The 25324-nt window shown below is 41.0% G+C and overlaps 2 protein-coding genes across 2 annotated transcripts in view; both read left to right on the plus strand.

Annotated features, from left to right (window-relative positions):
• SLC26A8 (solute carrier family 26 member 8) overlaps positions 1-25324 on the plus strand; it is a 72947-nt gene that overhangs the window by 36057 nt on the left and 11566 nt on the right. Inside the window, exons 8-11 of the mRNA XM_079933573.1 lie at positions 8088-8170; positions 12298-12445; positions 13981-14094; positions 19379-19456. Of these exons, the coding sequence (XP_079789699.1) occupies positions 8088-8170; positions 12298-12445; positions 13981-14094; positions 19379-19456 (423 nt within the window). The remainder of the gene's footprint in view (positions 1-8087; positions 8171-12297; positions 12446-13980; positions 14095-19378; positions 19457-25324) is intronic.
• Positions 22921-25152, plus strand: LOC307192566 (Holliday junction recognition protein-like; the record flags this gene model as incomplete). The annotated part of the gene is made up of 1 exon (XM_079933574.1): positions 22921-25152. One exon carries the CDS (start codon positions 22921-22923, stop codon positions 25105-25107), a length of 2187 nt encoding a protein of 728 aa, XP_079789700.1. The 3' UTR covers positions 25108-25152.

The following is a 25324-nucleotide window of genomic DNA, read 5'->3' on the forward strand; positions in this document are numbered from 1 at the left end:
GGGTTCCCTTTTCTCCACATCCTCTCCTGCATTTATCATTTATAGATTTTTTGATGATGGCCATTCTGACCAGTGTGAGGTGATACCTCACTGTAGTTTTGATTTGCATTTCTCTAATGATTAGTGATGTTGAGCATGTTTTCATGTGTTTGTTGGCCATTTGTATGTCTTCTTTGGAGAAATGTCTATTTAGGTCTTCTGCCCATTTTTTCATTGAGTTGTTTTTTTTGATATTGAGCTGCATGAGCTGTTTGTATATTTTGGAGATTAATCCCTTGATGGTTGCTTTGTTTGCAAATATTTTCTCCCATCCTCTTGGATGTCTTTTTGTTTTATTTATCATTTCCTTTGCTGTGCAAAAGCTTTTAAGTTTCATTAGGTCCCATTTGTTTATTTTTGTTTTTATTTTCATTGCTCTAGGAGGTGGGTCAAAAAATCTTGCAGCAATTTATGTCAAATTGTGTTTTGACATAATTTGACATTTGACAAATATGTCAGAGAGTGTTCTGCTTATATTTTCCTCTAAGAGTTTTATAGTGTCCAGCCTTACATGTAGGTCTATAATCCATTTTGAGTTTATTTTTGTGTATGGTGTTAGGGAGTATTCTAATGTCATTCTTTTACATGTAGCTGTCCAATTTTCCCAGCACCACTTATTGAAGAGACTGTCTTTTCTCTATTGTATATTCTTGCCTGCTTTGTCATAGATTAGGTGACCGAAGGTGCGTGGGTTTATCTCTGGGCTTTCTATCCTGTTCCATTGATCTATATTTCTGTTTTTGTGCCAGTACTATATTGTCTTGATTACTGTAGCTTTGTAGTATAGTCTGAAGTCAGGGAGTCTGATTCCTCCAGCTCCGATTTTTTCCCTCAAGATTGCTTTGGCTATTTGGGGTCTTTAGTGTTTCCATACAAATTGTAAAAATTTTTGTTCTAATTCTGGAAAATTGCTATTGGTAATTTGATAGGGATTGCATTGAACGTGTAGATTGCTTTGGGTAGTATAGTCATTTTCACAGTATTGATCCTTCCAATCCAAGAACATAGTATGTTTCTCCATCTGTTAGTGTTGTCTGATTTCTTTAATCAGTATCCTATAGTTTTCTGAGTACAGGTCTTTTGTCTCCTTAGGTAGGTTTATTCCTAGGTATTATTCTTTTTGTTGTGGTGATAAATGAGATTGTTTCCTTAATTTCTCTTTCTGACCTTTCATTGTTAGTATATAGGAATGCAAGAGATTTCTGTGTATTGATTTTGTATCCTACAACTTTACCAGATTCACTGATAAGCTCTAGTAGTTTTCTGGTGGCCTCTTGAGGATTTTCTGTGTATAGTATCAAGTCATCTGCAAACAGTGACAGTTTTACTTCTTCTTTTCCCATTTGGATTCCTTTTATTTCTTTTTCTTCTCTGATTGCCGTGGCCAGGACTTCCAAAACTATGTTGAATAATAGTGGCGAGAGTGGACATCCTTGTCTTGTTCCTGATCTTAGAGGAAATGCTTTCAGTTTTTCACCATTGAGAGTGATGTTAGCTGTGTACTTGTCATACATGGCCTTTATTATGTTGAGGTAGGTTCCTTCTATGTCCACTTTCTGGAGAGTTTTTATCATAAATGGGTGTCGAATTTTGTCAAAAGCTTTTTCTGCATCTATTGAGATGATCACATGGTTTTTATTCTTCAGTTTGTTAATGTGGTGTATCACATTGATTGATTTGTGTATATTGAAGAATCCTTACATCCCTGGGATAAATCTGACTTGATCATGGTGTATGATCCTTTTAATGTGTTGTTGGATTCTGTTTGCTTGTATTTTGTTGAAGATTTTTGCATCTATGTTCATCAGTGATATTGGCCTGTAATTTTCTTTTTTTGTGATACCTTTTTTTGTCTCTGGTTTTGGTATTAGGGTGATGATGGCCTCATAGAATGAGCTTGGGAGTGTTCCTCCCTCTTCAATTTTTTGGAAAAGTTTGAGAAGGATAGGTGTTAGCTTTTCTCTAAATGCTTGATAGAATTCACCTGTGAAGCCATCTGGTCCTGGACTTTTATTTGTTGGAAGATTTTTAATCACAGTTTCAATTTCGTTACTTGTGATTGGTCTGTTCATATTTTCTATTTCTTCCTGGTTCAGTCTTGGAAGGTTGTACCTTTCTAAGAATTTGTCCATTTCTTCCAGGTTGTCCATTTTATTGGCATAGAGTTGCTTGTAGTAGTCTCTTATGATCCTTTGTATTTCTGCAGTGTCAGTTGTTACTTTTCCTTTTTCATTTCTAATTTTTATTGATTTGAGTCCTCTCCCTTTTTTTCTTGATGAGTTTGGCTAATGGTTTATCAGTTTTGTTGGTCTTCTCACAGAACCAGCTTTTTTTTTTTTTTTTGCGGTATGCGGGCCTCTCACTGTTGTGGCCTCTCCCACTGCGGAGCACAGTCTCCGGACACGCAGGCTTAGTGGCCATGGCTCACGGGCCAAGCCGCTCCATGGCATGTGGGATCCTCCCGGACTGGGGCACGAACCCATGTCCCCTGCATCGGCAGGCGGACTCTCAACCACTGCGCCACTAGGGAAGCCCAGAACCAGATTTTAGTTTCATTGATCTTTGCTATTGTTTTCTTCATTTCTATTTCATTTATTTCTGCTCTGATCTTTATGATTTCTTTCCTTCTACTAACTTTGGGTTTTGTTTGTTCCTCTTTCTCTAATTCCTTTAGGTGTAGGGTTAGATTGTTTATTTGAGCTTTTTGTTTATTGAGGTAGTATTGTATTACTATAAACTTCCCTCTTAGAATCTCTTTTGCTGCATCCCATATGGTTTGGGTCATCGTGTTTTCATTGTCATTTTTTTCTTGGTATTTTTTGATTTCCTCTTTGATTTCTTCCATGATCCATTGGTTATTTAGTAGCATATTGTTTAGCCTCCATGTGTTTGTATTCTTTACAGTTTTTTTCCATAATTGATTTCTAATCTCATAGCATTGTGGTTGGAAAAGATGGTTGATATGATTTCAATTTTCTTAAATTTACTGAGGCTTGATTTGTGAGCGAAGATGTGATCTATCCTAGAGAATGTTCCATGTACACTTGAGAAGAAAGTGTATTCTGCTGCTTTTGGATGGAATGTTCTATAAATATCAATTAAGTCTGTCTGGTCTAATGTGTCATTTAAGGCTTTTGTTTCCTTATTAATTTTCTGTCTGGATGATCTGTCTTTTGGTGTAAGTGGGATGTTTCTGGTAAGTGTTTTGATACTCCAAACTCATGGTTCAGATCATTTAAAATATGTATTTTTTAAATTAAATTAAAAGCAAGTAACGTCGGAAGGGAAATGTTCATAGGAGAATTGTAAAAATAATATTTTAAAAATGTATGTTGAGGGCTTCCCTGGTGGCGCAGTGGTTGAGAGTCCGCCTGCCGATGTAGGGGACGTGAGTTCGTGCCCTGGTCCGGGAAGATCTCACGTGCTGCGGAGCAGCTGGGCCCGTGAGCCATGGCCACAGAGCCTGCGCGTCCGGCGCCTATGCTCCACAACGGGAGAGGCTGCAACAGTGAGAGGCCTGCATACCGCAAAAAAAAAATGTATGTTGAATTGTGACAAAGCTGAATACATACATTTAGTTAGCTTATATTTTTTTAAACATGCTTATTTTTCAAAGGACTTTTATCTACTGCCTCTTTTTCATACTATTTGAAAAATAGGGGTTTTTTTTTTTCCATTATGACAGTAATACAGGCTCATTCTAGCAATTTTTTTTTGGCCATGCCAAGTGGCTTGTGGGATCTTAGTTCCCTGACTAGGAATCAAACCCAGGTCCCCAGCAATGGAAGCATGGCGTCCTAACCACTGGACCGCCAGGAAATTCTAGCAATTTTGAAAAACAGAAAGAAAAAAAAAGAAGGAGGAAAAGAAATTCCTATAGCTGCACTATCCAAAGTCAACTATAATTGATATTCCTGTACTTTCAGTTATTCTCACCTTTCCTCTTTCAAACAAATACATGACAGGCCTATGCTCAGTGTTGATGAATTTCTGTATTCTTTTATGTAGAGGTTTCATTTCTGTTTTAGTATAGCAGCAACCACACTGTTATTCAGCCTCCTTTCATTCTCCCTATGCTACAGTAAAGAAATTGAGGGAGATGAGATGTTAAATGAAAACTAATCCATGTCACTAAGTGGCAGAGCTGGGTTTGCGGAGGAGGGGCTGCTGGGGAAGGTGTGTGTTCATGTATATGTCCTAGGTTTTTTTAACATCTTTTTCTTTAGATCAGGGGAAATGTTAAACTAAATAAATATGATTGTTCTCTTTCTTTTCAAGAATATTAAAAAAATGTTGTCTAAAGATGACATTTCTTGTTTGTTTTAAGAAATCTGGGGGAATTCCCTGGTGGTCCACTGATTAGGACTCCACGCTTTCACTGAGGAGGGCGTGGGTTCAATCCCCGGTCCAGGGAATTAAGATCCCACAAGCCACGCGGCGCGGCCAAAAAAGAAAAAGAAAAAGAAATCTGATAAAATTTATCTTTTGCAGTTAACATTTTTACAATACTAAAGAGATTTTCATAAATAAAGCTCAGGTTTTTGGAGTCAGCATTTCTCTTACAAGGATCAATAAATCTTTGGGTGTCCATGAGCATTACTTTCCCTTTAAGAAGTGTTCTGTGATGGAGATAATTAAAGTTCACTGTGTGCACCCCTATATTTCCCAGCTGCCCTTGTAGTTAGGCAGGACCATGCAACTTTGGGGCTAAAGCATAGGCGAATAGGCATGAGTTCCCAATGTTCCTTCTTCCCCTGCTGTAGTAATCATAGGGGCTATATGTTGAGGTGATAGAGTCTCCAGGAAGAATTAGCCTGGATCCCCAAGGCACTATTTGCAAAAAAGCTGTCCTGCAGAGACACTGACCCACAGTGGACTTTGTGTGGGTAAAAAAATAACTTTCAAGTGCTAGGACACTAAGATCTCATGGTTTGTATATTGCCACAGTATAACATATTCTATGCTAACTAATCCAGGTCCACACTCTTCATGATTGAAAGAGTATAGGAATTGCTTTGGAAACTGAGACCAAGCTCTGTCTTATAACTGTTGTCTACTTCTTGTGGAGGTGCATATCCTTTCTTCCTTGGAGTAGTTAAAAAGCTATCAATTCATAAAGGCCAAAAGCTGAATGGCTGCTTTTACAAAAGACCTTCCAAAACACTGTATACAAATAGTGGGGCCCTAGAGCCCAGGGAACAACGTGCATATGGAGTTTGGGGAGTGGAGTCAGAGGCAACCTCTCCTTCTCTTGGAACCAAGTACAACTCTGGCTTTTAGGAGGCTGAGGCTTTGGAGTCACCAGCAGATGGCATCTGTGACACAGACATCAGCGCGCTCTCTCTGTTTCTATCTCTGTTTCTGTGTCTCTCTTTGATTCCAGCTTTACTCAGGTATAAAATTATAAGATATTTAAAGTGTGCATCATGATGATTTGATACAGATATATATTGTGAAAGGATTTCCCCCATCTAGTTAATTAACACATCCATACCCCATACATTTATCTTTTTTTTTTTTTTTTTTGGTGAGAACATTTAAGTTCTACTCTCTTAGCAATTTTTAAGTATATGATAAAATGTTATCAACTATAGTCACCATGTTTTACGTTAGATCCTCAGACCTTATTCATCTTGTAGCTGAAAGGTTGCACTGTTTTACCAACCTTTCTCAATTCCCCCATCCCTCAGTCCCTGGCAACCACTTTTCTACTCTCTGTTTCTATGAGCGTGACTGTTTTCTTTTTTCTTTTAGATTCCACGTATAAGTGATACCATGCAGTATTTGTCTTTCTCTGTCTAGCTTATTTCACTTAGCATAATGCCCTCAAGGTCCAACCATGTTGTCACAAATCAACCCTCTTTTAAGAGACATCAGCAGCAGGGATCATAGTGATGTTCCTTTAAGCAACCTCAAAGGCAATAACATTAACCTGGGTTATTAGGAAAGGAGAGGAGTAAGAGTATAGAGGATGCTGTGGGTTGACTATGGCTGACAGATTGGTTTGTGAGCCATAGTTAAGACATTCCTTTGGGGAATGCTATAAATAATTAGGATGCACCATGAAGTGAAGTGGAGAAATAAACTGAGGTCCAGCAACAAATGTAGGTGGAGACTTAGAATTATTGCAAATTAGACATTAAACTTTTTTGTGACCTGATTTATCCTCAAAGGTTATTGAAGCCTGCAATACACTACTTATACACATGTCAAGTCAAGTGATTGGGAACATTTTCTACTATATAGCAGGGATTAGAGATGTAGTTTAGAATTGGAAAAAGACCTCCATGTTTCCCTTGGAAATGAGGAAAGTAGGAGAGGGAGGATGAGAGCTGCTATGGTGTAGCGGGTGAAAAGCTTTTCACAACACCCCATAAGAAACTACTGTGAAACTAAGATGTGCTGGAGATGGGCTTCCCTGGTGGCACAGTGCTTAAGAATCCGCCTGCCAATGCAGGGGACATGGGTTCAAGCCCTGGTCGGGGAAGGTCCCACATGCTGTGGAGCAACTAAGCCCGTGCACCACAACTACTGAGCCTGTGCTCTAGAGCCCGCGAGCCACAACTACTGAGCCTGTGCTCTAGAGCCCGCGAGCCACAACTACTGAGCCCGCATGCCACAACTACTGAAGCCTGCGTGCCTAAAGCCCGTGCTCCACACAAGAGAAGCCACCACAATAAGAAGACTGCGCACCACAACAAAGAGTAGCCCCCGCTCGCCGCAACTAGAGAAAGCCTGTGTGCAGCAACGAAGACCCAAGGCAGCCAAAAAAAAAGGTTGTGCTGGAGGAAACTGCACATACCCAGCAGTCTATCCTTTAGATGGTAGTCTCAAATATTAAGGGAAAATTTCAAGGCAATATTTGGGATCCAGGTAAAATAAACTGACAAATAATTCAAGAGTTTCATAGATATAAGAAATTGTACATACTGTACGTTCATAATTAATGTATGTGTATGTGTGTATTTGTATATGTGTATATTTAAGCCGTATAGCAAACACCAAAAAAAAGCATCAATAGTAGTTATCTTTGGATGACTTATTTCTGCTTTTAAATTTTTCATATTTTCTCTATTTTCCTTAATGAGCAAGTGTAACCTTTATACTGGAAATGAAAGAGTTTCTTGGCCACTTGCCACACTTCCTGTCCCTTAATTATATAAAGATCACAACTTTTCTGTTGATCCAGATCTTCCTTCCATTCTGATCTGTAGGCTTCCTAGGGGTCGTCATCTGAACACAGCATCACAGGTAAACCAACTGCTATCCTGCTCAGTGTCTAGCTGAGCTCTTAGAGTAGATGCTGGGAAAAGATTTATGTGTTAGTAGGGATAATGGGGTAAAGCAACTATACATTATTATTTTTAAATGGGCATTGAGTTCTCTTGTCTCTGCTTTAATTTGCTTTGGTGTGAGGTCTTTATAAGGTGTAACAGCTGCTAGCTTGTCTATTTTCCCTCTAACAGACATTAGAAATGGAAGGGAGACTTGGTATTTCAGAAGGAAATGAAAGGAGAAAAAAGAAAGCAAGTAATTGCTTTGCTAAAGCAATTTTTCGTGTGTGCTGTCAAATGCTGCTCCATCTTATTAATGGTTATTAATGATTATCAATGTACCTCAACAATCCCCCAGAGGGCTTACTTGTATTGGGACAGTGTACCTAGATTTTAAAACTTTTAAAACTGAGGCCTTGGTTACAGCTATTATCTGAAAACATGTTTATACTTGATCCAGATGTTTAAAGTTGGTGAGGAAAGAGAAGTCTAGGGCAACCATTTTTTCCTATTACTATGTCAGAGACCAAGCCTGAAGTTGTTTTTCATTCTGGTTACAGTGCTAAAAAGAGTTCAGGGAACCAAAAGTGTTGGGGAGGACTTCTGCCTTTGTTGTTCCACTGAACTGGCACTGCCTCTTTCTCCAACCTTCATGTATAGGGACTGCCACGTATTGCATTCCCTGTGCTGCCAGAGGCTATGAGCACCTCTGCTCTTGGAAGCAATGCATAATATTTAGATGATCACATGCCTTTTCTTTTTAAACCCCTACAGATTCTTGGGTTCGCTGCATTTGCAAACAAGGTAAACGTGGACACAGAAAACAGCAAGATGCTCATTGATATGATTCCTTATAGGTTGGTAATTCCACTTTTCAAGACTACTTTTCCCTTCCTGTTAACTCCTCTTAGCCTCTGACTACATAGCCTGTTTGATATCATTGACCAAAACAGAGTGCCAGTTAGTTCTCCAGCAAGGATGGGTTTATTCGGGATCAGCAAAGAATTGCAATTTGGGGTCTGCAACCATGGCGAGTCACATGCAAGTCCTCCCACAGCAAGGGAAGAAGTTTTTATAAAGGAAAAAATAAAATTGGAGTGGGGGGAAGCTATGGTAAACAAAAAGTCTATGACTTTTCATTGGCTGAGTCCTTTGCCAGGAAAGAAGAGGAGTCTTTCTTCTTCCTGTTGGGCTCTGCAATGGTCACAGGGTGTGAGAACTCCCCCTTTTGGTCTCCCAACTCTACTTAATTATTTTCTGTTTATTAATATTTTTTTAAACAATATTCTCTGCTAACAGTCTCTGGCCACAGCCAAATCTGGGTCATGGGCTCAAGTTCATTTTAGAACACAGAGGTTCTAAAGGATAAGGGCTAGGACAACCCCGTTCTTCTCTGGTCAGCCTTTGACTCTCTTCCCATGGTTGAGCCAATCCCCTTACCCAAGTAAACTGCTTGGATGCACTGAATACCAGAGAGACTCATGCATCTTTCTCACAGCACATTATGAACCTTCTCAACCTCCATACCTATCTGATTAACTCTCAAGGATGGGACAAGAGATACCTCTTTTCCTAGCCTCTCTCTGGGCTTCAGTGCTCAGGAGGTGAGCATTCCTTCTGTCTTCACCTACTTAGACTGAATGGGTGTCCTTGAGCAACATTACTTCATCACTCTGAGTAGAAAGCCTTCTTCAAGTAGTCTGGCATATGGAGTTCTTAAGGACTTGCAATTAATTGACATTATGATTCCTACCAGTGACTATGGGGCATCACTCTTGCTTCTGTCAGGGAATTATAGTTTCTTTAACCTTGACCAGATGAATCACTTTAGCTAAGAAAGGCCGCATACCACAGTTTCTTGGCTCATGAGAAGGCTTTTGAAGAGCATTGTTTATTTCCTCATGTTCTTCAATAGGGAGTACAGCAAAGAGTCAATGATATTGGCTAGCCCCCAGCATACAAAACAGAGGCTACTTTGATGCAACCAGATTGAATGAATCTCATATCCTACCAGTTCTCAGTGAAATCTAATGATGATTAAATACATTTGAAATTCTGTTCACTTTTCTTAAACTGTGAGCAGGCAACCTAGGTACCAGGGAATACAATGGTAAATAAGACTTGGTCTCTGCCCTCAGGAAAAAAAAATGACAAGGGCAACAATGGGATTGATGCTTTACATAATTATTTTATGTCATTTGTTCCTCACGGTAATACTATAAGGAAGATATTATCTTCTTTTTATGGCTCAGGAAACTAAGGGTTACCAAGTTTAAATTACTTATCCAAGCTCACACAGCTGGTCAGTGTCAGAGCTACTATTTGAACCCATTTCTATTTAATTCCAAAATCTAGTATAATAACCCCTCTATTATACTTACTTAATATGCTTCTGTTATTAATGACTTAAAAAGCATACAATTAACCTTTGCTTATATTTCATCATAAGATTCAAGGGTATAGGTAGAGAAACAAACATTTCAAAAATCTAATTTTAGGTATTGCTTTGAACTCCCTTTTTAATTACCTGTTTATCCACGGTTGCTAGGGACTAGAAAAACTGAACAATTTAGGTTAGTTCCTTCCACGTCCATGTCCCCTTTTAACTAAATTGCTGACAAAGAATTGAATGTTACAGAAAACATCAGGAAGGAAAGAAACAGTAGTTTATGCTATTATCATACTAAATATTTAAGGTTTACTAACATAGATTTGGGCAATAAATTCATGAAAATTAAAATCTTTTGTGCATCAAAAGACACTATCAACAGAGAAAAAAGACAACTCACAGAATAGGAGAAAATATTTGCAAATCATATATGCTAAGGGGTTAACATCCAAAATACATAGAGAACTCCTAAAACGCAACAACAAAAAACCAACAACCTGACTCAAAAAGTGGAGAAAGGACTTGAATAGACATTTTTTCCAAGGATGATACACAAATGGCCAATAAACACATAACATGCTCAACATCACTAATCATTTGGGAAATGCAAATCAAAACTACAATAATTCAATAGATACCACCTCACACTCATTAGTGTGACTACTATTTTTTTTAAAAAAAAGACGAAAATAACAAGTGTTGGTGAGGATGTGGAGAAAATGGAAATCTTGTGCACTGTTAGTGGGAACGTAAAATGTACAGCCACTGTGGAAAGTAGTAGGCTGATTCCTCAAAAGATTAAAAATAGAATTGCCAAATGATCCAGCAATTCTACTTCTGGATATGTACCGCCCAAAGTTAAAAGAAGTGTCTTGAAGAGATATTTGTGCACCTATGTTCATAGCAGCATTACTCACAATAGCTGAAATGTGGAAGAAACAGTAAGTGTCCATCGATGGATGAATGGATAAGCAAAATGTGTTATAAACATACAATAGAACATTTTTTGACAGTAAGAATATAGTTTTATTTATAGAATTAATAAAAGGAATATACCACACAAGTATTTTACACACAAAACACCTTAGACACAAAGATATGGAAGTGAATTTTTACAGTTTATTCACATTGAGTCTAGAATACTAGGTGACCCATTGTCACCTTTAAAAAACAGAACCTTGTCACATCTCTTGAATACAAATTAAACAGCTCAGACTGAGTTGGTCGAGGTCACATAGAATCTGGAACTCACTCTAGTCTGTGCCTTTACCCTAACTCTTGAAGCTGCTACACTCGTGACAGAATAATTCAGTGGGTGGTGAATCAGACAAAACAAACACCAAACAGACTCTCCTTCACAGCATGGCAGGTGTGAGGGAAAGATAAACTTTAAACAAAGCTGTATTTATCTCGCAACAATGTCCCAACTGGAGCACTTTTTTTTTTTTCCTATAGACAGATACTCCTAACACACGATTCTTCTGCTGCTCAAGAACCTTCAATGGCTCCCTAGTGCCTATGAACTCACAATGGCAGCATGTTAAGGCTGGACTTTTCTTGTTTGTGACTAGCTCCAGTGGCTTAGCTGAAATTGTCTAAGATTTGATTGGAATTCAGTATTAATTGTGAAGTGGGAGAGAGAGACTGAAGGCTTCATAACGGTTCTGGAATGTGCTTAATTTGGGCACTGAAAATCCAAATATTTTAGCATTCAACTCCCCTCATACAATAGAATATTATTCAGCCTTAAAAAGGAAGGAAATTCTGACATATACTACAACATAGGTGAACCTTGAGGACGTTATGCTAAGTGAAATAAGCCAGTCAGAGACAGACAATTACTATATGATTCCACTTATCTGAGGTACTTAGTAATCAAAATCACCAAGACAGAAAGTAAAATGGTGGTTATCAGAGCTGGGGGGAGGGAGAAATGGAGAGTTATTGATTAATAGTTATAGAGTTTCAGTTTTACAAGATGAAGGAGTTATGGAGTAGATGGTGGTGATAGTTGCACATTATGAATGTATTTAATACCACTGAACAGTACATTTAAAAATGGCTAAGATGGTAAATCATGTTATGTGTCTTTTACCCAATTAAAATAGTTGGGAAAAAAAGGTGTGGATAAGAATCAGAAGCAATTTTTACAAAGGACAATGACTAAAATTATACCCTAAAAGATTTGAGTTTGACTAGAAGGGAATACATGGAGCTTTTTAGCTCTAAACCCTCGTAGGTATGATATATGCCTATTGCTTACCCACTGGTATGGTCTCAAACAGTGTAAATAAACTATTTTTCATCGATTTTTGTAGTTTTGCCTGTCCTATCTGTTGCCATTGGTACATGGCAGAAACTTTGAACTGGAAGATAGCAGAGCATGTTCTCTTAATGGCTTTTGTAACCTGGCTTGACTTGCTGGCAGTTTTGGCAAGCTGCTGCCTGAGTTGCTCTTCTTATCTCTTATTTTTATTATTTTTTATAAGGGTCAGACCTTTTGAAATGGATGATAAAGTACGATAAGGTTGGAATGGGGGAGATTCCAGTAAATGATTCCTGCTATCTAGGAATAATTCCACCCTTTTATTCCAGCTTCCTGTTTCCTGTAACGCCAGATATGAGCAATCTTACTGAAGTGCTTTTAGAAGCGTTCTCCTTAGCTTTAGTGAGCTCCTCTCTGCTCATATTTCTGGGCAGGAAGATTGCCAGTTTCCATAACTATGATGTCAATTCCAACCAGGTGAGAGGACAGGCCTTTCTATTACTTTCTGTGACCCTTTAATCTTTGTTCTCTAACCTTAGCCTGCAGTTAAAATGAAGACTGGATTCTTCTGTAACCAGAGAGTCACTTGGACCATGATTTGAATTACAATTACCAAAGGATGTTGTAAAAAATTATTTTTAATTATTTACTTATTTTTGGCTACGTTGGGTCTTCGTTGCTGTGTGGGGGCTTTCTCTAGTTGAGGCGAGTGGGGGCTACTCTTCGTTGTGGTGCGCGGGCTTCTCACCGTCGTGGCTTCTTTTGTTGCGGAGCACAGGCTCTAGGCACGCAGGCTTCGGTAGTTGTGGCACGTGGACTCTAGAGCAGAGGCTCAGTAGTTATGGCACACGGGCTTAGTTGTTCCGCGGCCTGTGGGATCTTCCCAGACCAGGGCTCGAACCTGTGTCCCCTGCATTGGCAGGCGGATTCTTAACCACTGCGCCACCAGGGAAGTCTTACCAAAGGATTTTTGAGAAGTGTGGCATACTTAACTCTGAAGCCACTTGAATTAATGTGTGTGGTTACTCTAGAACAGATATGGTGTAGGGAGGCAAGAAGGTAATGTATGACATCATGTTGTTAAGCTAGCAGAGTTCCTCTCCTCTCCTTTTATCTTCCTTTCCACCAAGTCCTTAAAAGTCAACCACATGCCAAAGCACAATAAGAAATGCAGTGGAGGGACTTCCCTCGTGGTCCAGTAACTGACTCCGCTCTCCCAATGCAGGGGGCTCTGGGTTCCATCTCTGACCAGGGAACTAGAACCCACGTGCCACAACTAAGAGTTCGCATGCCGCAACTAAAGAGATCCCGCATTCCACAACGAAGACCCAGTGCAGCCAAATAAATAAATAAATATTTTTTAAAAAGAAATGCAGTGGAATATCAAAACTAGAATAATAAAACAATTAAGTTGGCCTCCCAGAAATAGTCCTTCTCATTTTCTTTTTTTTAGTCTCCGACCATTTTGAGTTTGGCTTTTCCCCTAGAAATTAAAAAGGGAATATGGGGACTTCCCTGGAGGTCCAGTGATTAGAACTCGGTGCTTTCACTGCCGTGGCCCCAAGGTTCAATCCCTGGTCGGGGAACTAAGATCCTGCAAGCCGCTTGGCACAGCCTGGTGGCCTAATGGTTAGGATTCCGGGCTTTCACTGCCTGGCCCGGGTTCAATCGGTGTCCCGCGTTGACTTTAGGATAGTATAGAAGGAAGCAAGAAAAACAGTACTATATTTCTCCCTGTCATCCTAATTCCCGGCAATCATGTGGAAGAGAATAACAAGGCAAATGTCTCATTTACTCACTTTGAAAAAGGACTTTCCTTATGATCTCTAGCTAAAATGAAGAAATCAGATTTACCATCCTTCACTTCTTTCCAATAATATTTCAGTGTTATTTGAAGTGATGTACACAACCCTATCTTCATACATAAGAAATAACAGTATACCTTTAGTTCAAACTCAAATCAGCCTTCTTTGACAAACAGTGGGCCTAAAATATTTGCCATTTCTTTACAGGATTTAATAGCCATTGGCCTTTGCAATGTCGTCAGTTCATTTTTCAGATCTTATGTGTTTACTGGTGCTGTTGTCAGGACTATTATCCAGGATAAAACTGGAGGAAGACAACAGGTATGTGAAATAGAATTTGATCTCTAATATAGAAAGACACTTAGGTCTATTCATATGTATATTCACAGAAGGAGATTATATTAGTTTAACTATGTTACTGTTTTAATGTGATGCTTGTTTGGGAAAAATTTGGATTTCATGCTTGGCTTATTTTTTGATTAGATTTTGTCTTAAAAGCTATCTGTCAATGTGGAACTTGAAAGTCATTTTCTATAAAAATACTGTTCTGTTAAAGGCTTCTATATATTAGCCCACAAAAAGCTACTTTCCATGTAACATACCTAAAAGATAATATTTCAGATAAACCAACCATCACCTATTAACATTTTTTTCTATGGGGAGATATATTCTCAGCCCTAGTCTGGGAAAATAATAATATAACTCTCTCCTTCCTGACAGCAGAACTAGAAACTTTCCTGGCTTCCTCAAAGGGCATGACAAGAGGCTTTCATGATAGAGAATAAAGTCTTTGTCTAGGTGAGCTTAGGGAATTTATGACCATTCTACCTTTGTGTAAGGGAAAATTATCTAGGTCAGACCCTCTTCAGGTATCCTGAATTAGTAAACTAAATATATAGGGTATGGAAGGGAAGAAGGAAAGGGAAAATGTTGGCAGAGAAGGCTCTAAAGGCAAGCTCTCTAATTGTAGATAAGAGATTTTTTTTAAAATTTATTTATTTCATTTATTTATTTTTGACTGTGTTGGGTCTTCATTGCTGCACGCGGGCTTTCTCTAGTTGCGGCGAGCAGGGGCTACTCTTCGTTGTAGTGCACGGGCTTCTCATTGCAGTGGCTTCTGGTGTAGCGGAGCACGGGCTCCAGGTGTGTGGGCTCAGTAGTTGTGGCTCGCGGGCTCTAGAGCGCAGGCTCAATAGTTGTGGCACACGGGCTTAGTTGATCCGCGGCATGTGGCATCTTCCTGGACTAGGGCTCGAACCTGTGTCCCCTGCATTGGCAGGCAGATTCTTAGACACTGAGCCACCAGGGAAGCCCGGCAAGAGAGTTTTTTTTTTTAATTAATTAATTTTTTTTTTTTTTTTTGCCGTACACGGGCCTCTCACTGTTGTGGCCTCTCCCGTTGCGGAGCACAGGCTCCGGACGTGCAGGCTCAGCGGCCATGGCTCACGGACCCAGCTGCTCTGCGGCATGTGGGATCTTCCCGGACCGGGGCACGAACCTGCGTCCCCTGCATCGGCAGGCGGACTCTCAACTACTGCGCCACCAGGGAAGCCCCAGCAAGAGAGTTTTTAAGTCCAATGTTCATGAGTTTTAAACTGACTAGATAAAAGTTACAACTTGACAACATGAGAGGTGTCCCATCTCCGTTATATAGCATGATTAAGTGTCAAAGAACTATCAGAATTGAACCTGGAGTAAGCCCATGGAATGAGTCCGGGGATCAGGAGGCACAGAAACAGTGACAGAAGTCAAAGACAAGCTTAGGCCAGAGCAGCACAGTAGGGAGGTATAGCCATGGTCAAAAAGTAAAGTGTCAGAAGAATGGACACTGAATTTGAACGGGGAAAGATAAAGTGTCACAGTCCATGGGTAAATATAAGTGAAATATAAGGTGAAAGCTAATATAAATCAGAAGATTGGGCAGGGGTGAGAACATGGGTCTAGAGTAAGCCCATACCACATGATTTTATGTGGACTGAGTTTTTTTGTCATAGAGCTTCTGCCAGACACATTGGCCTTTAAGGTGTATGTAGCTGTTTTGCACTACCGTTTGACCAAAAGAAGGAAGATGAGTTATGTTAAAAAGAAGGATGTTCTATGCAAGTCTGAAAAAATTTTGAAGTCAAAATGAAAGGATTTTATGGTAAGAAAAAATGGAAATTCTGGACAATAGTTCCCACTGACTTGTGACCACACACTTTGTTTATTTAGTATACAAGCATAACAAATTTTGGGAGAAAAGATGCATGTGGTTGGAAAAAACTAAATCACGGTGCAGGTAAAATTAAGTGCAGAATAAATTTTAAAATGCCGTAAATATTGCAAGAAGGAGAATGATGGATAAAGTGAGACTTTCATGGATCATTGCAAGAGGGTTAGGATATGTATAGATGGAGGGAGGGAAGAAGGGCTTCAGTTCAGCCTCAGAGTTGCCTTTAGCCTGTTGGACAAAGTGCCTGCTTCAAAGGTTGCCGATGGCTCTCATTCTGTTTTCTGCTATGGCATTGTTCTCCCCTACCAATGACATCTCTCTTTGTGGTACAGTGACCCTTCAAAGGGAAGTATGTCCCCAGGGATACTGATAAGTCCTTCCCCAAGACCCTGACTTGCCCAGGGCAAATTGCTTGTTCAAGTAGAGAATGCCCCTGACCCTGGCCCTCCACATTGGAGCTACCCCACCTCCAGTAAGTTTCTGATCTGGACTCATTCAGCCTTCTTCATCCCATAGCAGGCGTTATTCTCTCCACTCTTTTTCTCTGGGGACTTTTGATTCACTCTGCCTGAGAACACCCCTACTTTTTCAAATCTCCTCAGGACTGCAGTAAAGAGAGGCTAGGGGGCTGGCTCTGAACCTCTCCGACATGACTTGTCACCAGGAGCCACTTATATATATATGTATTATGTATGTGTGTATGTATGTATGTGTATATGGATGTATGTCTGACATAAATACAAACTGTATAAAATGTGTCTGGATTTCACTTTAATTTCTTCCTGTCTAGAACCCACTTGTCTTTACTGGTTGTAGCAAAACCTATCAGCCCTTCCAGCCATGGCCTGGGCCTGCTCATCCAGTTCTGACCACTATGCTTCCCTCTTCTCTATGATTGGGTTCTTTTCCTTGTTCTCTGCTTTCCAAGGACCAGCCTTCTTGCCTTGTCCCCAGGCTCCCAGAACTGCTTTTAAAAATGAGTTATTGGGCTTCCCTGGTGGCGCAGTGGTTGAGAGTCCGCCTGCCGATGCAGGGGACGCGGGTTCGTGCCCCGGTCTGGGAAGATTCCCACATGCCGCGGAGCGGCTGGGCCCGTGAGCCATGGCCGCTGAGCCTGCGCGTCCGGAGCCTGTGCTCCGCAACAGGAGAGACCACAACAGTGAGAGGCCCGCGTACGGCAAAAAAAAAAGAGTTATTATTTTAAAAAAGAAAAGAAAAAAATTATCAAAGAGAGAAATGAGCTGTGTTCTTTTTAGAGGAAGAAGATAGGGCAGTGGAGAGAGCCTGGATTTTGGAGTCAACTGGTCAGGTGGATTGAAACCTGACTCAGTAATTCTAGATGTGTGACCCTGGGCAAGTTACTTTCACTTTCTGAGGCTCTAGTCCTTACCTGTAAAATGGGGATAAGGATAACCTTTCAGTTGTGAGAATTAAACTGGATGACAATAGGGCCCACCATAGTGCGTGTCACTTAAGATGTTCAAATATCAGAGCTTCCATCCCAGGTCCCTAGTGCCCTGGCTGGTCCATCGTAATGTACTGTCCGCTGCTTATGGAGCATTTGGTGTCTGAGGTTCTGCATGTCAGTAGTGGCTGTGTTTTATGTGACCTCACATTGCCTTGAATGCCCAGAAAGAAGGTAGAGTCAGTCTTTGTTCAAGAAAGCCTGGAAAAGTGATGGAAAATCAGAGCAGAAAAGCAAAACATGCATGAGATGTAAAGTTGTACATGCTCGTTGTCTCTAGACCCTGTTCAGGCACTGAGTCTGGGATTCTGAGAGCCATCAAGCATCCTCTTAAGGCACAATGCCACCAAGGATGGCCCTCTGATCCCAAAGCCCACCCCTTTGCGTGTGCAGCCATGGGGGACACACAATTATTGGCAGGCCTCCCTGAGCAGCAAGTTTTATGGGATTCAGTGTCTGGTTTGTGCTCATTTTAAACTAGGTTTATACAGCTAATTTTGGTGTCTGTATGTCTTCGCTTCCTTAAAAATAATCAGAAGAATTTTGGAGAAAGGAGTAGAAGGAAGGAAAAGTCCTGATATATTTTCCTGTGCTAATCAAAGCAGTTTCTTCTTATAGTGCAAGACTGCCTGAAGCTAGACTCTAAAACTCGACGCAGCAACAGGCTGATATGTACATTGGCTGGAGGAACTTATGGCTTCAGTTACTGTTTTTTAGTTCCACAGTGTATAAAATGTTTGCCATGAGAACTTCCTGAGGTTCAGTTACAGTGATCCATTCTCCTGAATCCTTCTCCCTTCACTCTTCTCTCAAGGTTCAACTTTTCCATGTTGGCTTGGTCCCATTAGCTGTGCATCAGCTGGGATGGGGAAAGAAGGAAGTAGGATGTTGATTTCATTGCGATTATTTTCAGCGATACATTTATATGGCAAATAGCAGTGAGTAGTGAGAGGGAATCCAGTAGGAAGTTATTTTTTCACACCTAATAAAAAAAGAGAAAAAAAGTTAGAGAATCATTGCTGAGTGGTCATTTAATGGTTTAGATTTAAGGTTGCTTGTTCTTGCTTGTATATGCCATTGTTTTGATTTGTGGTTACATACAGTTTTATTCCCCCTCCACCCCCATCACAGTGGGCAATTATGCTGCTTTATATTATTTTTTCTTAGTAGGGGCTTAAACAATGGAAATTTATCAATAGAGGATATAATGAGTTCAAGATTATGTCCAGAGAGCCTTGAGATTATAAAGGGAACTATGTTTCTTAGCTTTCTACCTGTATTTGCCAATCTGAATCACTGCTTACCAAGTAGTACTGAGCCCAGAGTAGTCAACCCAGGTGGGATAGGACCCAGAGCTCCTATATACAGCCCTGACTCATGTGCATAACCTTTTTTGATGGCAGTGAGGCAGAGGGAAACTGAAGTAGGGAAATCAGAAGTGAATATCATGGTGTTTTTAAGATGAAGCACCACTGAAGCTGTTAGATGGCAAGTTATCCAGGCTCCAAAAGAGCGAGGTGGAACGGTTGGGATTTTAGGGCTGACAGTGATGAGTCTACCAGGGCTTTTCTAAACTGTTCAAAGAAGGGTTAAATTTAGGATGAAATGCAGGCTGGATTTTAGGAGACTTCAGAGTCATAGCACAAAGCTATGGCAAGAAAGATTCAGATATCCAAGACAATCTGGGACTTTTCAGAAAGCCTCCATACGTCCAATCAACAAGAATTTATTGAGTACCTAGTATGTGTTTAGCACTTTGGCAGGACCTGAAAATGTCAGTTCACCAAAAATGCACTTATGCTGGATGGTTATACTCAACCCCTTTTAAGAAAAAAATGACATGCTTCTCACCAAGCAGAAGGCCTCAGTTGCAGACAGGGACAAATACATTCCTGATGGTCTCTCTCCAACTGGCTCTGTCTCCTCAGTTTGCATCTCTGGTAGGCGCAGTTGTGATGCTGCTCCTGATGGTGAAGGTGGGACGCTTTTTCTACAAACTGCCAAATGTAAGTAGAACTAATCAAATAGCTAAGTCAAGAAAGAATGGATCTCCAGATTACATCTTGGTGGGGCATCTCTGAGGAGAACTGCATTCAACTGATCCCCAGTGGTGGTCCCAGCCTATTTCTAGTTCCTTTTCTTTAAAATAATAGCCACTGCCTCACAGGATTGGGAGTTAAATAAGATAATATGTATAATATAGAGAGAATGGTTTTGAGCTAGTAATAAGCACTCAAACAATTGTTATTCTTCTCGTTCCCGTTAATCTTTTTTTTTTTTTTTTTTTTTTGCTTAAGCTATAAAGTAAGCTTTGGAAGTAAGGATTCAGTTAAACATGACCAAAATAGACTTCTGATGCCAGAACACCCAATACCACCACAGACTTGGAAGCTCATTGTGCATTCATGCCATCTGTTTTCCTAAATAGTTTCCAGAAGTCCTTGTTCTGCATTCATGTGAACTCAATCCCCCTACTGCTGCCACACTGCCTCTTGGTCAGTTCAGAACACTAAAGGCAGCATCTAAAAATTGAGTTTTAACTCTGTGTTCAGCTAGGATGCCTCTATATACTTATGTGCCATTTCTTCCCTTTGTGTGAGACGGATGACCTTACATTTAGAGATGCCAGGTGCATTAATTACTAGCTATAATTGATTTGTTCTAAGTGACAATACAGATCAATGCCCAGTCATCATAATTTCCTTTTAAATTTCCTTAATGTTCCCTTTAGCCATTTTTAGATAGTACTAAGGGAGTGGGGAGGAGATTTTATTCCTGGTGCAGCAGCCTGGTTACACACTGAGGTGGCAGCCCCTAAGCTGGTGTGGTTGTAAATATTATGCCCATCCTTTTGAATGCGTTTATTCCACCTGGTAAATATCAGGTTTCAGTAGAGCAGGACCATCTCAAGGCTGTTGCTGCCTTCTGCTCTTGTGATTCAGGGACCTTGGAAACCAGCCATGGAATATATGCATGGTGGGTGGGATTAAGCTTCTGTTTATCACACAAGCTGTCCTCTGATTCCCAGCAGAAGCCATCTACAGAATTTAGTTTATATAGCACCTTTGGTGCTGTAACTCTTGGGAGTCTATTTTCAGAGGGCCACTCACTAATTTACTTTGAACAATGATATTTTTCCATTCTAGAAGAGTCAGAATTTTTAAAAATCTCAAATAAAAATCTGTCAGAATTCACTAAAGGGTAGTGATAAAAGTAGGTAAGCCCTCCCTTACTATAAATATGTTGGGGATAGAACAGCCCTTGCTTTTGGCCAACCATGTTATGGCATGTTATTTTTATATCATCTAGTTAGGATGTTTCTGGGTGAGAAAATGTGAATACAATCTGATCAGTGGAATATCTGAATTTCTATAACACTGGGACTTTATGAGTATTAAACTACAAATGATTCCTTCCTTCTTTGAACGACTGTGGATAGCTTGTTGCAAAATCCTTAGGAGAGTAATTGGTGGAACATCCTGGCTAGGATCTCAACTAGTTAGCAACAGAACCAACATAAATTTTTTAAAAACGTAATACAGGGACTTCCCTGGCAGTCCAGTTGTTAGGACTTCGTCTTCCAGTGCCCGGGGTACGGGTTCGATCCCTGGTCAGAGAGCTAAGATCCCACGTGCCTCATGGCCAAAAAACCAAAACATAAAACAGAATAAAATATTATAACAAATTCAGTAAAAATTTTTTAAAAATAGTCCTCATCAAAAAAAACTTTAAAAAAACCATAATGCAAATAGTATATTCAATATTGTTCCAATTTTGTGTGAAAAAATACATAGGCTATACCAAAATGTTAACAATGGTTATCTCTTGTATGATGGAAATTATATATAAATTCAATTCTTCTTTACACATGAGCACGTTTTATCTTAATATTAAGAAAGGTAAGGGCTTCCCTGGTAGCGCAGTGGTTGAGAGTCCGCCTGCCGATGCAGGGGACGCGGGTTCATACCCCGATCCGGGAAGATCCCACACGCCGCGGTGCGGCTGGGCCCATGAGCCATGGCCGCTGAGCCTGCACGTCCGGAGCCTGTGCTCTGCAAGGGGAGAGGCCACAACAGTGAGAGGCCCGCGTACCGGAAAAAAAAAAAAGAAAGGTAAAAATTTTATTATACATTATGTCATGAAAAGATTTGTTTCCTCTTCATACTCCATACCTCAAGCCAAAAACCTGGTAAAAGCCCTATGAAGTTGAATTTCTTATCTTTCCTACCACATCTCCCTGCAAATTGTGGAAATTTTGGGAGATTCTTGACTGGAAAGAAGATGAAGATGGGAAACAAGTAATTTCTGCTGACTTCATCTTTGTTCTTCCCTCCTCTACTGACCTGTTAAGACCAAGTGGTCACTGAGTAACCTCAGAAAATAAGAGTAAGCTTGGATCCAATCCATTCCTGATGATAGGATCAGTTCTAATTCCCAGGCAGAGTATATAGAAGAGAGGATGGCTAGGAAAAGGATGAGAAATGTTTCTTAAAGTAGGTTCGATTCTACTTTGAGGCCCTGATGATTTTACATCCCTATGAGTATCCATCTTCATTTTCTTACATTTAAGACACTTTCTTTCCCTTAGAAAGGGAGACGTGCTTACTTTTAAAACTTTGGAAAATTCACAATAGATAAAAATCTATTTTTTAGATAGACTGGTTACACACTGAGGTGGCAGTCTCTGAAGCCATAGTCACAAATAAACCACTATTAACATTTTGGCATATGTCTAACCAATATTATTCTCTATAAGTAGTACTTTGCATAATTGTGATCTAACTGTACAATCTGGTATTCTTGTTTTAATTTAATATGTAGCATGATACTCCATACTATAACTTAATCATCTTAAATTAGGTTATCTGAATTTTTGTTATTATAAATAACACAACAGTGAGCAATTTTGTACATCTACCCTTTTCTATATTTAAGATAGATTTCTAAGAGTAAAACAAAATTTCTGTGTGAAAGCATATTAGCATTTCTTGATATATTGCCAAATTATTTTCCAAAAGGGCAATACTCAACACCCATTTTTATGGGATGTCCTCAATGTTTTAAATTTGCTAATTTAATTTGATGGACAAAAATTGGTATCTCATCGTTGAAATAATTGTAGTACATCATGATTAGACTTGAAAAAAGCCCAACTGAAACTATTTCAGCATTCCTGTGAGTGGAAATTCTCTTAATTTGTCATCCCTTCTGAGAATGGTTTCTAAGCAACATCGGTAACATAGATTATGTCAAGCAAACTAGACAAAGCAAGGCCAAGTAGGCAAAGATAAGAAAAATGGCCAAAGGTGCCAGCCTCCCTGAGGGCTTGCCTCAGACACCAAAGTGACAACATGGAAGCAGAAGGGGCTAGATGATCATAACCTGCGGGTACTCTTCCTCTCACTGTCAGGGTAAGTAATCAGTGACCTGAATCTAAAAGGGGCTTGTGGATTTTGGCTGTCCGAGCACCATGGACGGCGAGGTCCTGGGAGAGGATGCGCTGCTGCGGAAGCTCAGGGACAGCCGCCGCCGCTTCCAGAGGCACATGCAGCAGCTGATAGAGAAGTACAACCAGCCCTTCGAGGACGCCCCGGTGGTGCAGATGTCCACGCTGACCTACGAGACACCCCAGGGATTGCGAATTTGGGGAGGAAGATTAATAAAGGAAAGAAATACAGGACAAATCCAGGGCTCCCTGGTGAAGACGGACAACAGGACAGATGGACCCATGCGAATCCCAGCTGGAGGTCACGAGCTTCCCTTGCCCTGCACACAAGGTGAGGATTCAATAAGCAGTGATACTGATACAACTTTATTCCAAGAAGATGTGGTTGCTGGTAACTTGATGCCTGCAGTGCCTTGGAGCCCATTGAAAAATGAGCTAAGGAGGAAGTACTTGACACAAGTGGATATCCTGCTGCAGGATGAAGGGTGTTTGGAGTGTGCCAGTTACGGAGAGGGAAAGGACACCCGTGTGACCCTGGTCCCTTCATTGGCCTCACCCGCCAGCCCTGCCCGAGGATACTATGGTGGCATCTCTGAAGAGAGCCCCGGTGGCCCATTTCAGCCAACCTCATTGCCCAGAGAGGGTGATGCTTTGCACTCTTGCTCAGCAGGCCTGGCCCTGGTGCCGAGGGGTGATGGCATCTCCTTACAGGGAGGGACCGGTGGCAGCAGCTTCTCAAGCAGCGCATGCTCTGAGGCTGAGGACGTCTGCAATGCAACACTCAGCGATCTGTATGTGGGCATGCTACACTCCATGAGCTGCCTGCTGGGTGTGAGGCCCTCCTGCGTCATCTCCACCAAGACGTTCATCCACCAGAACTGGAGCTCCAAACGGAGGCCCAGGTGTAAGAGCAGAATGGACAGAACGAGCTGCAGAGGAGGCAGGCGCTCTCGGAGGAGCCCCCAGGAGAGACGTCCACCCGGCTCCGAACCTGCGAAGGACGTGGCAGTGTTAAGAGATCGCGAGAACGTACTCGATGTTTCTGGCCATAAGATGGGTTTAAAATTGGGAAGGGCTTTTTTTGAAGTAAACAAACCCCAGATCCACGCATTCGCTTCACATTGGAAGGAGCTTCCGAGAACGCCTCAGAAGGATCATTCTTCATTGACTTACTTAGACTCCAATGCAGTGTATCATCTTGATCAGGAAAATAGATTCGTGACATTAAAGTGGTTGATTTCTCCTGTAAAAATAGGTTCTAGACCCAGAGTACCGCCGGGTGAGGGAGGGAATCGTTATAGGGAGATGGAAATCAGATTTGACGAGCTTCATCAGGAATATTGCTCGAATCTTAGGAAGCAGCCCTGCCTGACTTACCTTCCCGGCTCCTCGGCTGTGGATGTGTACAGAGGTGGTCCAGCAAGCCCTGGTAGCCCCCAGGGCGTAGAAGCCCACAGGCCGAGTAGCCCTCTCCGCAGAGCAAAAGCTAAGAGGTTGAGTGAGGCTTTTGAAAGCCTGGGCAAAGGATCTATCAGAGAGGGTAGCTGCCCACCAAAGAGTGATTCCTTCCCTTCGCTTTCAAAGACCACCTCCACATGTGGCCCGGGCCGCTTGGAGCAGACCTCTGACCTTGCTTGTCAAGGAAATGATCTGGGAGGATTTAGGAAGTCAGTATCACTCAACAAAGCCATTTCAGTACCCAGGGTACAACCTCCAGCCTGTGCCAGGGATTGTTACGATGACATTAAAGAAAAATTTGACAAGCTTCATCAAAAGTATTGCCAAAAATCGCTTCAGCAGACGCAGGTGCCTTTATGTACCAGAGCATCTCCAGATAAAGCAAGTGTGGGAGTTTGGTATCAAAAAGAAGACTTCTCAGGAAAATTCCATCCAGACTCTGGCTCCCAGGGCCCCCTGAACTTGTCATCGTCACCCCAGCAGAGCATTAAAAGTCCCCTCGGCTCAAACACAATTAGGGCCCCTCCATCTACAGGTTTTGCTCTCGATGCCAGCTGGGGCCATCAAGTCCCCACAAAACGACGCCGATTATCAGACCCTCAGGTGTGCAGACGGTGGGCTGGACCCTGGGATTTCTCACCTGTGGGCAGAGCCATCCCGAGGCCTGGGGAAGAGGCTGGTTCTTTACAGGTCACCTGGGAAGAGAAGAAGTGGAAAGAACAACACATCTTTCAGGATGGAAGAGAAAAGTGATTTCGTGTTAGAAAACCTCAAAGCTGAAAATCTATTGCCAAGTTATTCTGAAGCATTCCCTCTTGCTTCTCTGATTTTTGCGTATTTTTTTTAAATTCTCAAGAATATGTGACAACTTGCTTTGCTTATCTGCCCTTCAAAGCAAATTTCTATGAAATTGGTTCCGTTGAGATGACTCTCTGGGTTCTTGGAAATTATTTGAATAAAGTTGACCAAT

Source organism: Stenella coeruleoalba (genome assembly GCF_951394435.1).
Source record: "Stenella coeruleoalba genome assembly, chromosome: 10".
Lineage (NCBI taxonomy): Eukaryota > Metazoa > Chordata > Mammalia > Artiodactyla > Delphinidae > Stenella > Stenella coeruleoalba.